The sequence below is a fragment of the Gymnogyps californianus genome, chromosome 3 (assembly GCF_018139145.2).
Source record: "Gymnogyps californianus isolate 813 chromosome 3, ASM1813914v2, whole genome shotgun sequence".
Classification (NCBI taxonomy): Eukaryota; Metazoa; Chordata; class Aves; order Accipitriformes; family Cathartidae; genus Gymnogyps; species Gymnogyps californianus.
This window is the reverse complement of record NC_059473.1, coordinates 108111994-108127882: the sequence shown is the minus strand read 5'-3', so window position 1 is coordinate 108127882 and position 15889 is coordinate 108111994. Positions and strand designations below refer to the sequence as shown.

Below are 15889 nucleotides of genomic sequence, written 5' to 3'. Positions count from 1 at the left end.
CTCTGACAGAAGAGAAAGAAATGAGTTTCCACTACTATGTTTTTTCCTTCATGATCTCATCTGGAGTTTTTCCTTTCATTTTGGGGTTATCCCTTCCCAGTAGCTTGCTCTGGCACTCAATCCTTCTTACAGGTTATACCTTTCCACTGCTTAGGGAAGATACAAATGACGTGATTTCAGTCAGTGTTAACATTATTGGGAGCACTGTGAACATCAGTGAAAAATGTTATTTTCCACTTGGTTGCAACAGCGAATTCCACAAGCAAAGCAAGCTGTCTGCTTTCAGACCTCGTAGTACAGCATACTGATTTTGTACATATTCCAAATGCGAGCATTATCTCACTAACTAGGAGGACCAGAAACAAACTACTTAAAAATACAACCAGCTTTGGATTCTATGGAAACCGTCAACACTGGTTTTGAACGTACCCAACAAATTTCACTATGAATAAATCAGATCTGGTTTTAGCCCCTTCATGTATGACTAGGCAGCAACATTAAGTTTTCTAATAAGGACTGAAGTAATACACACAAGGTGACCATCAGCAACAATATGAAGCACTATGATATACAGATTATTGGACCGCTCTTATACAATATTTCTAAAATATAATCATACACTAAGATACAATAACAGACTCTTACCTGGATATTATCAAATTTTAATCCAGGCATGGTGAGATTCTCTTTATCTATGAACACAGTGCTGTATTGCTGTGTGGCAACTGAAATTAGAACATTTCTGGTTTCTTCACTAGGCAGCCAAGCATCATTTCTTCTATCTAGCTCACTCATATTTAAGGCTGTGGCAAACGGGTCATCGCTCCCAGCAAAAACAGCTTGGATTTGTGAGAATGGCTTGGGGGATTGAGTTATTTCGAGAGATGATGGAGGACCACCTGCTTCAGGTCCCCCATTTTGCACAGAGAAAGTAGGGTTAGATGAAGCACAAGAACTGTCTCCGCCATTAGGAAGAGAGGACATTTGTTCTGGAACTGAAGAGCTTGCATTGGGATTACTAACAGAAATAAAATTGGATGTTGTAAATGAATCAAAAAAATCAGAAGCTAAAGTATTAGTGTTAACGGTATCGCCAAAGAACTTGCTGAGACTAGGACTTGGTTGAACCACCTGTGGATTAGACTTCACTGGAGTCTCAATTATGCTACTAAAACTGGGAGATTTTACCATCTGAGGCTCAAAACCATCAGGTAGGAACAACTGTGGCTGGGTATTAACATTGTTTGCTTGGCTGAAGATGGTACACACAGGAATAGGGTCAGCCTCAGAAGATGGTTTGCTAGTACTGGGTGACGATATCTGGTCCTCAGGTTTGCTTTCATCAATACTATTTGGTTTTGTTTCAACAGGAATGTTGTTTCCCATCTTTGGTTCCTCCCTCACTGCTTCCTGAATTGATTCTTCTTTTAATGATGCCTGATCATCTGTTCCAATTTCAGAAATGTCTTTGGGTGTTTCTTCATGTTCAGTTTCACTCTCATTACTTAAAAACTCTTCTTTATCCACTTCTGCTTGTATTTTTTTATTATCTTTAGCTTCCATTTGTTCTACAATCTCCTGGAGACAACCAAGTTCACCTGTGTCATCTTCACTGTTGTTTGGAGAATCTGAAATAATGACACTCTCCATCATTTGTTCATTAAGTTTATCTACAAAATTATTTGAATCTTCTGATACAGTTTCATTCCCTTCAGACTCAAATTCATCTCCACCAAGATCAATGGTTTCCTCATGAAAGAGAATTTCTTCCTGAGTTTTCTGTTGAACTATGTCTCCGCTGTCATCTTCATCCGAGGTGCTCTTCGCATCCTTAGCATTACTTTCATTATTCTCCATGGTAGCTGAAGAGGGAAAAATCCCCACCAAAACAAGTATTAGTTTTGTTACTCTGGTATTGCTCAGGTGCTACCCTGAGACTCCCAAGTATCATACAAATACTGAAACTCTTGCTTTAAAAATATAGTAATTTCACTATTTGACATCTTTCATTTAACACCTACCCACAGAATAAATTAATTCTGAAAAAGGTTCTCTCTTTATCGTTTTTGCAAGTTGCAAAAATGTTGGAATTGAAGAGCAAATGCCTCCCACTCAACACCAACAAAACGATACCTGCTTTTCTGCTCGCAAAGACTAGCTCGATCTCCATTTACGAAAAGGAAAGGGTGGGTTCACGGCTGTCACCAGTGCAGGCTGCCGAGCCCGGGGCCGGCCGCGCAGGGTGCGGAGCGGCAGCGCTGCTTCCGTTCCCGCCGCGGCCCCAGCCGCCGCCCGCCCCGCAGCCGCGGCCCCGGGCACCCGGGGATCGGCCCTGCCTCCAGCGCCGCCGCGGGGTCCCCCCCGGCCCTGACCGCCCCACGGCGGGGGTGGGCGCGGCCTCCCCCACAGCCTCCGCCTGGCACAGCCCAGGGGGGCCCCGCCGCCCTCCCTCAGGGCCGGGGCCCCAAGGCCGCCTCAGCACTCACCCACCCACCCGGGCGCCCCTCAGCCAGCACACGAGCCGCGCAGGCCGCCGCCGCCGCCTCCCCTCCCCTCACCTCCGCTCCGCGGCGGTGACACCCCCGCTCCGCCACCCCGCCGAGGGCCGCTCCCCACCGCGCCTGCGCCGCGGGCCGGGGCGGGCGGGAGTGGGCATGCGCGAACGCACCTCCCGGAAGCAACGAGCAACGGGCAGCGCTAAGGGCCAGAAAGGCTGGGGGGTAGCGGGGTGTGCCGTGCTGCGAGGCCGCGATGGAGGACGATGCGCCGGTGATTTACGGGCTGGAGTTCCAGGTGGGCGCGGGGGGAGGCTGAAGGAGGGCTGGCAGGTGTCGGTCCTGCCTCCGGGAAGGCGGTGGCTGCGGGACTGGGTGTGCGTAGTGGGGCAGGGGAGTGCCGGGGCGGGCTGTGGGGCCCGCTCAAGGGGAGACCGGTGTCCCCTCGCCCCCCTGAGCCGGTAGCAGCGGCAGCACTGGCTTTTGGTGGTTCTTGGCAGCTGCCCGTCGCGTTGGGGTTTTTAAAGGCGGCTGAGCAGGGGGCAGGAGTTGGTCCCTGCTCCAGAACTTGCTATTTCCAGGGCAGGTGCGCCAGTGTGGGTGCAGGGGCCGAGGGCAGGGGTTGGTTCCCTCATGGTCCTGCACAGCCTGGCTGGTAGGGCTCCTGCTCTGGCACCAGTCCCTGGTCCACCTCTGGGGAAGTCTTTGTCTGGCTCTGGGGTGGTAGGAAAATACCGGTAGCCTTAAAGAGATTCTTGTAGTTTTGTCTTCTTTTTCAGAAATTGAAAAAGAATAAAAATGCTTTTGTGAGGAGAGGATACAAAACTGTTTCTGCTAAGTTGCAAATTTTAGTTGGTTATACCCAACTGTAAAGCTACTTGATGTTGTGGGATCTCTTGCTGTGGGTTCCATGTCTGTGCCTTTGTCCCATAGGACAAATCTGTCCATCATATTAGTGTTTATGTCTATAAGGAAATGGGACTGTCTAACTTAGGAACTTATTGTTCATTTTCATAGAGGAATACTGGTCTCATGTTTAATAAAGTTTCTACAAGTTCTGGGAAAATAAACAGGTAGGGAGCTGGATGGCTGAGAGGGACCCTAATTTATGATTCTTTTCCACATTAAGAATTTTACTCAGCTGTTAGGTGTTCTCTTTGACAACAGCTGGCTTATCATTGTTGCCATTATAGCGGTAATAGGAGACTCTGTGTTTCTTCTGCAGCTCACAGAACAATGTTTTCCATCTACAGTAGATGTAGTAATATAAGTATGTACACATGCACCTTTTTTTTTTAGGCACCTTTACCAAAGTGCTTGTGGAGAGTAATATATGAAGGTTCTTTGTAACAGGTTTGGGTGTCCTGGCCACTGAGTTATGTGTTCTGTAATCCTGACTATACCAATAGATCTCCTTAACAAATTGTATTTTTGTTTGGTTTTCCTCTTGTATAGGAGCTAGTGTGTAATACTAACCTGTACTAAATGTTGAATCTACTGAAGTCTGATAATATGCTATCATTTTGTGATTGGCTAGTGATGGCTGTGACTCGTACTTCAAAATTAATAAAACTTATACTTAAATCTGTTTTTCAGAATAAAATATATATCCTGTCCATAATAAAATTCATAGCTTCTTTCTAGGAAGTCATATATAATAAGTCTTCCAGAAATTTTGAACAGCTAGCCTGTGTGTTGTCTGGGACCTCCATGGAGCTGTGCCCCCCACCGCCCCAAATTACACATCTCCTACAGACCTCTTCTGTTCTTTTGCAAAGTATGTAACATGGTTGTCTGGCAGGAGGATAAAGCAAAAGGACTAAGAAAGTGGCTGTAATCAAAGGGAATTACAGTTAATACAGATCATTTAGAAAGAAGGTGGGGAAAGGAAAGATGGCTTATGGCTAAGTCGGAAAAGGAGCGTAGAGATGAAGGTTCCATTTCTGATCTCCATTAACTGCCAGTGTGGCTTTAAAACAAATTGCATCTCTGTGCTTTCTGAAAAAGGCTCTGATGGAGAGACTTAAACCTAAAGCTGGTCTGGTTTTTCCAACGTGCATCTCCAGTTCTAATAAGAAAGATTATTATTCTTTTTAAGGCTGGTTTCTTCTGTGTTGCTAGACAATAATGGCTAGGTACATCATCACAACTACTGCTTCTTTCCAGTGTGTGTCAGAAGCACTGTGACTGAAAACATTTCTTCAGCTGAAATTTTCAGCCCGGTTTGAAGAATTTTGTTGTTGTTTCTTATGTTTCTGTTTTTTTGTTTTTGGTTATTTCCAATCTTTACTTCAGCTCTATGACAAGCTTATTCAAAGTTGAGATTTGAAATTACAAAGTGTTTAAAAAGAGGGAGGGATCTTCTTACTCTTGTTACGAATAAAAATTGTATGTCACAAACCATGACATCTAGAAGCTACATGAGGGATTGCAGACTAAGAAGCTACACATGGCTCCAGCAGTCAATAAGAATCTGTCTTTGACCACTGTGGGAGAAAATGTAGTTGTGCAGATATGCCCTTCATCTGATCCAATGTGGCCAGGTTTATAAGAACATAAAGCTGATTCCTCCTAGGGTGCTATCCACCAACTAACTTAAAATTATTTCTGCACAATTTCTGTTCATTTTTATGTGCAAAATATGTTTTGATGTATCGGCATAACTAAGGTAACTTAGAATAATGAACAAATACATATTTCTCTTTTTTGAATCCAGTTTTCATCAAAAAAAGGCTTAGTGGAACAGGGAAGTCTTACTTAGAAGAACCACATCACTCACAGTTCTGACACACGAGAATGGAAATTAAAGATACAAATCCTGAGCCCTTATACAACTGTGTATAATTACTTAGCATGTGTAACTACTGTGCAAAAAGTTTTACCAAGTAACAGTGAGAAACAGTTTTGTTTTGGGTTGTTTTTTTTTTTTCTGGGGTGGAGGGGGAAAGCTAAACATCTAACAGCAAAACAAGATTAAAACTAGTGATGAATTCAGTTTTCTGCATGATTAGTTAAATTTTTCACCTGATCAGTTCCCCCTGTTTTACTAGACAGCTACAACTCTTTCTTTTTGTGCTGTTTATAATGTTCATATAACCCCAAAAATACAGTTTCCCGGAGTGGGTTTTTTGTCTCTTCAGTGTGTCTGTGAGCTATATGAATATTGTACAGACATACAAAATATGTGTGAATTTTAGAGTGTGTGATTCTTTTTGTGACTTTTTTAAAGACAATATCCCACCATAGTTGCTCTGATCATCCAACTGTAGTGAAAACGAGAAAATTACTGAGTGAGTAGTGAGAGATGCTTCTTGAATTGAGGACTGAGTGATGTGACTGTGGCTCATGATGATGAATATGGGGCAACAGCAGTAGTTGCAGAACACTTCAATACTGAAAGGTTGTTCTTCTAAGAGGAACCTTGATAGACTTCACCAATATCCTGAATTATAAGAATGTGGTAAATGGGGTCCCAGGGTATCACTAAGTGCTATTTTTTTGTCAGTGAAATTATGTGCTTCTTTCTTGTCCAGTGTAGAGTTGACCTATGTTTACTATCTAACTTGGAGTACCCAGTATGTTTACCCTGTGTTGAACAGCTTTTGTTTTCAGGGATTCACAATTTTTCCCATCCTATTCTTTGAGTGTTGAAACAGTGATGTTTTGAGTAGATGTATAAGTACTACTGAATGTCTCGAAATACTGTATTGGCCTTAGTTTAAGGTTGACTGGATGATGCTTATACCCCTGGAAATGAGCTGTGTAGAGGGCTGCTTTCCAGTATAGGTATTTGGCTCAGTTGCAGTGCCAACTGTGATTCTTGTGGGGACAGCCTACATCTTGCTTGTTTAAAAGTGTGCAGAAGCTAGCCAGCATCACGAGGGGAGGGAGGAGGAACATTGCTTGTGCCAGTGTGATAATTATGGAGCATGTGTTTGGCACTTTTAATGGATTTTGGGAATACCACAATACTGAGCTGAATTTCAGCATGCCAGATCCTCCTACTGCATGTTACATGTCAAAAGTACATAGGCTTGCAAGGGAGAAGCATAATGAGCAGGAGGGAAGGACAGTAGAAAGCCTGCTGGCTGACCGCAGGGCCGTACTACACAAGGGCAACTCCAGCTGCACCCTGAGATGGGGTCTGGCTGAAGCAGGCTTAAAAAAACTGCACTAATACTTTGTCAGAGTTTGTGTACTGCATTGTATTGTGGTCCTGTTGTGCTTCTTGAATAAGCAATACTTGGCCTGTGTTGTATTGTCAGTTAGTTGTTAACAGGTTTTATGAATCTGAACAGAGACTATTGATTTTTAGGACTTTCCTGCCTGTTTGCAAGAGTAAGGTGAAACTTAATTTCCCTAAAGCCAAATGTGACTTCTTAGAATAAGAATCTTAAAGCAATGAAAAATACCAACTGAAATAGATTGGTCACAGGTCTCGTACAATGTGTGTATAAGTATAATATCAGTATGTATTGAGAATACCTCAATTGACCTACCTTTGATGGAGTAGAAGGCAGGTGTAGATTTATTAGAAGGAGAGGGGAAAAGGGACTTTTTAGGAAGATGTGTGTCACTTGTGCAGTACCCAGGGAAACCTGTGCTGCCTTTCAGGCTCAACTGTGTTCCCAGTATGGGAGTGGAGCAGATGGGGAGCCTATAGCTCCTATTGGCAGTGGTGGTCTCTTCCCTGGGAGGGCTTTTGTGGTCTCTTGTGGGATGAGAGAGAATGGCCTAAACAGAATGTAAACAATGATTTTGATACAGCTTTAGAGATGTCTTTGGAGGATTTATTTTGAAAATTGAATCAGTTCAAGAAACTGCATGATAATGTGAAATTCCTAGGTTTTGTCTCAGTCCTCTTTCTTTTCTAAGATTACTTGCCTCATGAGTGCCAATCCTGTATATTTTAATCCAGGCTCAGTGTCTGTTCTCTTACTTGTTTTCCTATCTGCCTCTCTCTTCAGGACCCTTCTTGAGGGCAGCATTTCAGCTGGGAGGACTTCTCGTGGAACTTCAATCTAACATACTGTTAGGTTTAAATTTTACTAGGGGAAAAAAAGTAGATAAGTGGCAAAACTCTCTTAACTAATCCCCCAAAGATCTTCGTAATGCATGAAGTGGATCAGGTGGAAACTATTTCTGTCACAGATGGAGTGACGCACTTGACTCGTAAGAGAGAAGCAGCAATATGTTTATTGATCTAAAATGGTGATTTGACAAAGTTTGATAGTAAATGCAACAGTGGTTTAACAAGATTCGATGGCAAGGTACTCTTGATTATTTACTGCATAGAGGACAAAACTGTCAGGGAGACCCTCCTGTTGAGTCATGAGGTTTAGAACGGACCCCCTTGTCTTCTAAACCCCTTCTCAGAGGGGAGTTTAGGTGCAGCAGCACATAGACTTAGACCCAGACTTGGTCAACAGTTTATGTCTACAGGATTATGTGTGCACACTCCATCCTTTATATCACTTAGCTAAGATTTGAAAGTTTCAGCGTGCTTATTCCCAATTCACTTACCGAGTGTCTGACATAATAAGGATTCTCTCAACCTCAAGGAGTAACCTTGAGAGGCATCCCTACTCAAGGGGAGATCCTGGCATGCAGCCTGCTGCTGTGCAGGAGAGCTCAACGGGCCATGGGCTGTCCACTATTTATGGAGTAAGATAATTGACTTATAGTCATATTTACATACTGACTACAGATTTTAGTTTCTTCCAAATTTGGCTTGAGTCGGACATTGACCAGCACTGTGGTAAGGTGGGTGCATTGCTTAAATTAGCCCTTGGCTATTGTATTGTTATCTGTCTCCCCCAAATCCGTGTGACCAGAAGCATCCATTATGACCGCCACTGGTGGTTATCACTTGAGCAGGGTTAGGGGAAATACAGGTCAGGTTGGGCCGGGGGAGCACAGTGCCACAATTTCTTTTGGGACGCTCAAGCAATTAGCAGGATCTTGCTAATATTAGGTATGGTACAGACTAATGACAGTATGAAGATACAGTTATGTGAACTTGAAGGAACTATTAAAAGAAGATTGTTACCATTGTGGTTCATGATAAATGAACAGGATTTCTAAGGATGATTGTGCTATGCAAGACTGTGTGAGGGTTGCTTTTGTTGCTGTGAGGGTTTACAGAATCTGTCAGTCTTTGGAATAGGGACAGTGCAATAAATACGTCAGTGGTGGGAATTCTTGTGCTGTGAAAGACTTGGAGAAAGCAGCTGTCTGAGAGCACTGGAGGTCACCTGGGCATGTACGCTGCCAGCCTCTTCATTGATAGAGTCACTGCAGCTTATTACAGGCAATGATAGAGGGACTCCTACTGTGGTGGGAGAAACAAGGCAGTCCTACCTAAGTAAAAATCAAAGTGTACTTACTTGAAAATTGAAATTATGCCAGAAGGCAAAAATAATATTCATGACATTAGCAGCCTAGGGCTTCTCTGAGGGGGGTGGGGAACTTGTATTTTGCCTCCAGAATGAGGCATCAGCAAAGCCAGTTCTTTCCCCCTTCCCTCCTCCCCCCCCAGTAGCAGTGTACTATTTCTGGTTTTCAGCAATAAGCAGATGGTCAAATAACTTTAAATTCAGATTTGGGGACTGCAAGCCAAATACTGTCCCCTTTACATTTTGTATTGCAAGTTCACTGCTTGTTAGTACAGATTGATTGTATGAATTTCAAATGATACATGGGTTGCAGAAATTCTTTTGATTGTATTAAATGTAATACAAATATTCAAATGTTGGGGTCAGTGTCTGTTTTCCTGTTTGCTGATACCAAACCAGTGCAATGCATCAGCAAGACAAAATATGTATTGAAGAGGTACTGATCCTTTTTTCTTCGCCTATTAATGCCCTAAATAGTAACAGTCTAATTAAAAAAGTAACTTTGTATATTTGGCTGGTATTTCAAAAGACGTGGAGAAGGGAAAGTTTCAGGAGAACTTACGAACAAAGTGTAGAGATTCAGTGCATTACAGTTCCATAATGCACTTTGGTTTAAACCAACCTTTTTTATCTTTTTGAGGTTTGTCATTGTGTTCCTCTGGATCATCTCTTGCTGTTGTCAAGGTCCCTTCTCTCTGCAGGCTCTGTTCTATTTCTTTCTCTCAGAGGTTTTTATTATTCTGCAGGTATCTAAATTGTCAGGGTAGGGCAGAAGGTGATCTTTGCCCAACTTCGCACTGAGCTTGGTCTAGGCATGGACATGATGCCCGGTCTCCAGTTAGTCTTTCCTGCTTTCTGGCACAATGATTGCTGTTTCTTCTGCTTTACCTTTGTACTGCTGTTTGTCACACTTATATTCTAGGTTTTTGTGTGCCCTTTGCATTGCATAAATAAATGTCTGTTTTTGCAGTGAATTTGCACTTAAGTCTTTGTTGTCCTTTTCCTTTACATGTGATGCATTTCAGGACCTGTTTCTAAGACAAGGGAGCAACTAGCTTATGTGGTGTCAAAGCTGCGTCTTAGTTCAGCGTGAGCCTGTTACTCTTTTGACCATAATTACTATGTACGCAGTAGGATCTGTTAAGCACGTGTGCCTGACAGGAATAACTTTTGAGGGACTGGGTTTCTCCTGATGAGTACATTGGGTTTTTTTGGAGTAGGAGTTTGATCAAGTCTGCTCAAGTTTGCCCTTGTTTTCTTACAGTTTGTGGCAGGTTTTTTTTCTCGAGTTGACTTGTCCCTGCCGTGTAGCTGCACCTGTTTCCTCATCACCATCACTGGGTAAAAAAGTTTGGTCATGTTCCTTGTTATTTTTCTTTCTTGTCTCGTGGAAACCAGACTACATCATTGGTTACCTAACCTGTGAACTTCTGGGAACATCGTACTAGCTTCCTGTGAGTCAGGATTTGTTTGATAGTTCTTTGTGGGTTTGGTTTTTTTTTTTTTTCCTCTTTGCCTACCCTTTGAGGATAATATGTGATGTTAAAGTAGAATTTAAACTATTTTTCCCACAGTTTAGGGCAACTTTTTTTTCTCATTTGCCTTATTCTCTTCCTTAGATTGATCTTAAATGTTCTTGTTGGGTTTGGATCTTCCTAGCTGTAGGCTGAATGGCTTTCTTTGGAAGTTCAAGCTTGCTCTAGGAAACAGTTGGAATTTCTTTCCATTAATATGTCTCAGCTTTTTGATTTCCCTCTCAAGCATGTTTTGCTATATCTTCATCAGGCAATTTGGCAGCCTCCTGCATATTAACAAGATCTCTGTCCTTTGCCCACAGTGTGCTCAACAAAATATGGTTCACAAAGGTGCATGACTGGTTACAAACTTTCAGTCCTTTCTTCTGTGAATCATTTTCACAGGTGTTCTTACAAACTGGTAGCCAGTTCATGATAGGTGATACGCTATTCCTTTCGTTTTCATTTGCCCACAAATAAGCAATATTAATCTGGTCTTATTTCAGATGGAGGTAGCAAGACTTTCTTGATATTGTTATGAATTTGGTCTTCTAAAAATATATTGGAATAAGTTTCTGGAGCCTTTATGTGAACTCTTTCAAACTCTTCAATAATTCTTTATTGATATCAATATTCAACCCTTTTAAAATTTTTTAACCCATTTTATATTCCTTTTTCTCTTCCCAGATGAGTATCCTTTCTATGTCTTGTCAGGGAGATGTATCTACACCTTTGTCTTTGATAAGGGCAATGCAGTCTAGCATGAGTCTGTTAATTGCCAATTTTATTTGTAGACTTACTAGATATCAATCTGTGGCAGTTCTGGGATCTGATACTCTTTTTTTCTGTTGTGGGTAAGCAAATTACTCCATTCTGTGGCACAGATTCAACTAAGAGCATAAAGGGATGTTAAGCTTTCAACAGTGGAGTCACCTCTGTGAAGTAAGCAACATTAAGGATACGTCAGCTCTATGTTTCTGCTCAAACCACTGTATTCAAACAAGCGCACTGTAGAAGTAAGGTGTACTCATCTAGTGGGTGCATAACTGACTGTGTTGGAGATAAGGACGGAAATCTGTTATGTCAGCTCCCATCAAAAGGAGCTGTCACGACAGTCTGTACAGCTCTGCTGATGATAATAATCATACAAATTGCGTGACCAGCTCAGTTTACTTTGCAAGAGTTTCATAGGATCACAACCTAAGTTTGAAGGGACCTCTGGAGATCATGTATTCCAACACCCTTCTCAAAGTAGATTCAATAGATGAGGTTGTTTAGGGGTCTTGTCCAACTGAGTTTTGAGTATTTCCATGGTTGATGAATTCCACAACATACGTGAGCATCCTACTCCAGTGTTTGACTACCCTCACTGTGAATTTTTTTCCGAATATCTACTCTGAATTTTCCCATGTTGCAACATATGTTCACTGCCTCTCATCATGTTGCTGTGCACCTCAAAGAAGAGTCTGTCTTTTCTATACCCTCCCTTTAAATAGTTTAAACTAATCCACTGATTTTTTTGTTTGTTTGTTCTTGTTGTTTCTTTTTTCAAGTGAAACAAAGGAGTCCTCCATGTTTCACTTTAATGGTAGAGTTAGAATGATAACTAGTTGGGAAAGGGTCTGACTGCAAAGATCCAACTTGGAGGCAAAAATAAATATGCTTACATTTCAGGTCAGTGAAGGAAATTTAAGCCCAGAATGTCTAACCAAAGTGATGCAGTCTAAGAATTAGTGTGCACACCTGTGCAGCAGTGCACAGTCATGTTTCCATGTCTCTAATCCCTCAATGCACACAGTAAAGAAAGGACTGGTCTTCTGGTAATGGAGTAGGTGATGTTTGCTTTCTAGTTACATGTGCACTAGCTACAGTTTCCATGGTGGGAATAGTAGCAGGATAAAAAGTTTTCTGTATCCTTCATTACTTACATATTTGCATATGGAGGGGTGGTATGAAATCTTAAATCTGAGATGTTTCATCTCCAGTGGGAAATGTTAACATAGGATTTCGATCATGTATAAAACTAATAAATAACTTTTGTTTTCTTTTCTAGTAAAAATTCCTACACTCAGCTTTAGATGACTCATTACCACCTCCACCCCTCTCTTTTTGATCTCTGTTCCTGCAAGGTGGTGGTGGTCTTCGCTATGGGTTTAGTTTTACTTCCTTTCTGCTGTGGTAGAAGTATAGCATGTTCAAAGTTCATGCAGAATTTGTGGTTCTGCTACTAAAAGCATGGCAGCTGTACTATCTTAGGAGCAGATGATGCATTGTGAATGCTTTTTTAATTTTTATTTTTGCATGCATATGGTTATTCTTCTCTAAGTAGGTAATTTGTGGCTCTATAAAGTACTTCAGGATGCAGTAAATGAAAATGCCAGTTTGTTATGTTTGCTTGACTAGATTCTGTCTCCCTGACCCATACTGAACTTCAGTCTGACCATTGTTATAGGCTGTTCAGTTTTGTATTTCTGTTTAAGTATGAATTCACACCTTGTTTTAGAAAGTTTAAAAAAAAGAGTATTTGAGTTTTAACTGTAGTATAGCAGGCCACAGTGCTCTTTTTAAAAAAGTCTTTCTTGAATATGGCATGTGGAACCTAGTATTTCTCATTAACACATTAAATGTATTTAAGTATTTGAGTACACACAATATTCCTTACACTGGAGTCCTAAGATATTTTTTTTCCTCTCCTTTCTACCTCAGCCTTAACTTTTCTCCAAATTGATTTTGTCACCTTGAAAGATTCAGTGTGGGTAAGAGTGTCTAGTGGGTAAGAGTGTCTAGCCCTATGATGTACAGAGTACTAGTCAGGAATGCATTTGGAGCATGGTGATGCTATTTCCAGCATCTCTGCAACAGTTGCTCAGCATCTGTTGTCATCCATAGAGATATTTTTCTTTCCTGAAAACGGAGATGAATTGACAATTGTTGCGTTCCTTTGGTTTTCTGTTTTGTGATTGTGTGCAACCCCTAATTTAGTGGAATAAATGAGAACTGCAGAAGCTACAGACTAACATGCAGAATATATACATAGACTTTGAAAAGCCTCTAAGGAGGGGTGGTTTGTTCAGATTCCTTGGCAGACTTGTATGGCATTGAGAAGTCTTTGGTGTTTGCTTTCCAAAGGCAGGATTTCCTTTGTGTTAGCTGAGTGGAATTTTGACTGCGTATTTATAAACTTCCTTCTAGACTGTTAAAATAAAATATTTGGTTAGAGCATCAATCACAGTCAAGTTGCTGCTGTATCACCCCTCTTTTGTAAAACTACCTACTTTAAACCATGCACATTTCCTCATAGAGCTGTTGGTGATTATGAAATTTGGACATGTGACCAAAAGGTTCTTTGTGGTTCATGATGTTTTAATCTTTGCTTGCTAATAATTTTTTCCTAGTCTTCGACCTTCTTAAAAAATGAAATGATCTAATTATATATGTTGTTGCATTGTCTAGAAGCATCAGTTAAGTGGGGCTTTGCTGTGACTGTGTGTGTAAGGACGACTTGTTTTCTCACTGTTCACATCTTTCAGATGTGTGTTCTGGGTATTTTCTATGCATCTCGGCAATTTTCTTAGTAAATAATACTTTAATATCTTAGCCCCAAAAAGAGTTTACTACCTATATGCAGTTTAGTGTTCCATGGATGCTGACTTTTTCTAAAAATAATAAGCTCTATTGGTTTAGATTAATCAATATTCATTATACTATGCTTTTTGTTTATTTTCTATCTAGTAGCTGCAGTCATGAGGCAGGATGCTTTTGTGAAAGATGTTATTTGCAACCTGCTCTGACAGGTTGCAGTACAAGATGACAAACTTAAGGCACTCTTCTTGATCTTGACAGCACTCCAAATTCAGTTATGTTGTTAATCACAAGGGTTTCTTAGTGTCTTCATCATCTGTTGAAATAACTTCTAAAAGTAACTCAAAGTAGACAAAATTTTTGCAGACATATCTTTGTGCAGGAGACAACTGAAAGTCCATTGTACTGTTATTTCTATTATGAATCAGATCTTCCTGATTTATGAACACTTGATGAGTTTGAACCTTGTATTCTATGGATGTTGTAGTCTTTTATGGCAGAATAAACAGTGGTGTGTTTCTTGTTGTGAAATGTGTTTAAATATTTTTCTCAGGCCTTTGATTCCCCCCCCCCCCCCCCCCCCCCCCCCCGCAAAATGGGAAATAATTTAAAAATACTTTAAACAAGAGATGGAGAAGATAATGACATACAGGTTACCATGTATTGACATAATTTTATTTTGGGCACTTTGTGTCTAACCTGATGCATTTTTGAAAGAAGCATGATAAGACCTACTCGAAAGGCTTTAAAAGGGGTGAAAACGCCCTTTATTTCTTTATTTTATTGAAGATCCTCGAGGTTTCTTCTTCTATTTGACTTATAGAAACAACAGAAGCTTGCTTGATTGAAAGAGATGCATAGCTGTTGGCTTACTTCTAGTGTTTTCTTCAAAATAATTGAAAGCAGATCTGAAATGAAAAGGAGCTCTTGCCAAAGATCTGCAAATGTAAATTTTGTTCAAGACAAAATAAAAGCTTTTCTGCAATCTTCTTGGTGAACTTTAGTTGTTTCTGTCAATCAGAAACACTATCTAGGCTTGTTGTAGGTAAGTGCTGCATAAATAGGAGAGTACAAACAAATCGGTACGGATTCACACTGATCTCTGATCTGCATTTAAGTATGTTTTGAATGCAAGCTACTCACTGAATCATGTTCTCTAGTGCTTTTTTCTATATAAATGTTACGCTACTAGCCTATACTTACTAAGCTCATTGCATTTTTTAACTTTTTATGCTCAATTTTAAGCAAAATATTGCATTGTCTAAGTCACACATTTCAGATGCAAGATAAGAAGTATCTGCTCTGTAGGAGTTCAGAGGTTATTCTGAAAAATGAGTTGGTTCTTATTGTTACTGCCAGACAAGGGCTTGGATCGCTTTGTCTTATTTAAGAAAAATCAAATCTCTTCAAGTTGCTATTCTAGAATTAAATTGTTCTAAATTTATGTATTGTGATATAATGTATTTCAAATATTCCCTTCCAAGCATCTTTCTGATATTAATTTAAAAGTAAGTTTCAAACAGGACTATATTGTAGCTAAATGTTCCTGAATCTAGAATGTAATCATTAACTAGCTGCACAACGGCATGGCATTAAGAAGGGCCATTCAACAGTTAGCTGAATCCTTCTGAAGTATTTGCTTGCAATACAGGCTTTAGTGTCTGAACAGATCTGAACTATTTCATGCCAAATAGGATGTGAACTGCAAAGGTTTGTTTTTCTGTTTTGACAAAAAATTATATTGAACAATATTATTAGGGTATCTTTTGCGTAGGGAAGTAGTGGATATTCCTCACAGTCTACTTACGGTTGCTAAAAGTGCCTTTGTGTGTTAGTTTACCTCCCATTTACTCAAAATAGCGAAGAAAGTCGCTACTAATGACTAGTGCAAACTAGCAATTGT

The 15889-nt window shown here is 40.7% G+C and overlaps 2 protein-coding genes across 7 annotated transcripts in view; one reads left to right on the top strand and one right to left on the bottom strand.

The window, feature by feature from the left end:
• The window catches only part of TRAPPC12 (trafficking protein particle complex subunit 12), a 54943-nt gene extending 52371 nt beyond the window's left edge, over positions 1-2572 (bottom strand). For all 3 annotated transcript variants that reach the window (XM_050894436.1, XM_050894437.1, XM_050894438.1), the window contains exons 1-2: positions 2559-2572; positions 646-1862 (exon numbers count right to left, since the gene is read on the bottom strand). In XM_050894436.1, the coding sequence (XP_050750393.1) occupies positions 646-1857 (1212 nt within the window). In that variant the 5' untranslated portion in view covers positions 1858-1862; positions 2559-2572. The remainder of the gene's footprint in view (positions 1-645; positions 1863-2558) is intronic.
• A 179-nt stretch (positions 2573-2751) lies between these two features.
• The window catches only part of EIPR1 (EARP complex and GARP complex interacting protein 1), a 96462-nt gene continuing 83324 nt past the window's right edge, over positions 2752-15889 (top strand). For 3 of the 4 annotated variants that reach the window (XM_050894477.1, XM_050894476.1, XM_050894478.1), the window contains exon 1: positions 2752-2793. In XM_050894477.1, coding sequence (XP_050750434.1) covers positions 2752-2793 — 42 coding nt within the window. Of the gene's footprint in view, positions 2794-3049; positions 3082-15889 lie in introns of those variants that run through there. The other variant, XM_050894479.1, reaches the window with a different exon arrangement.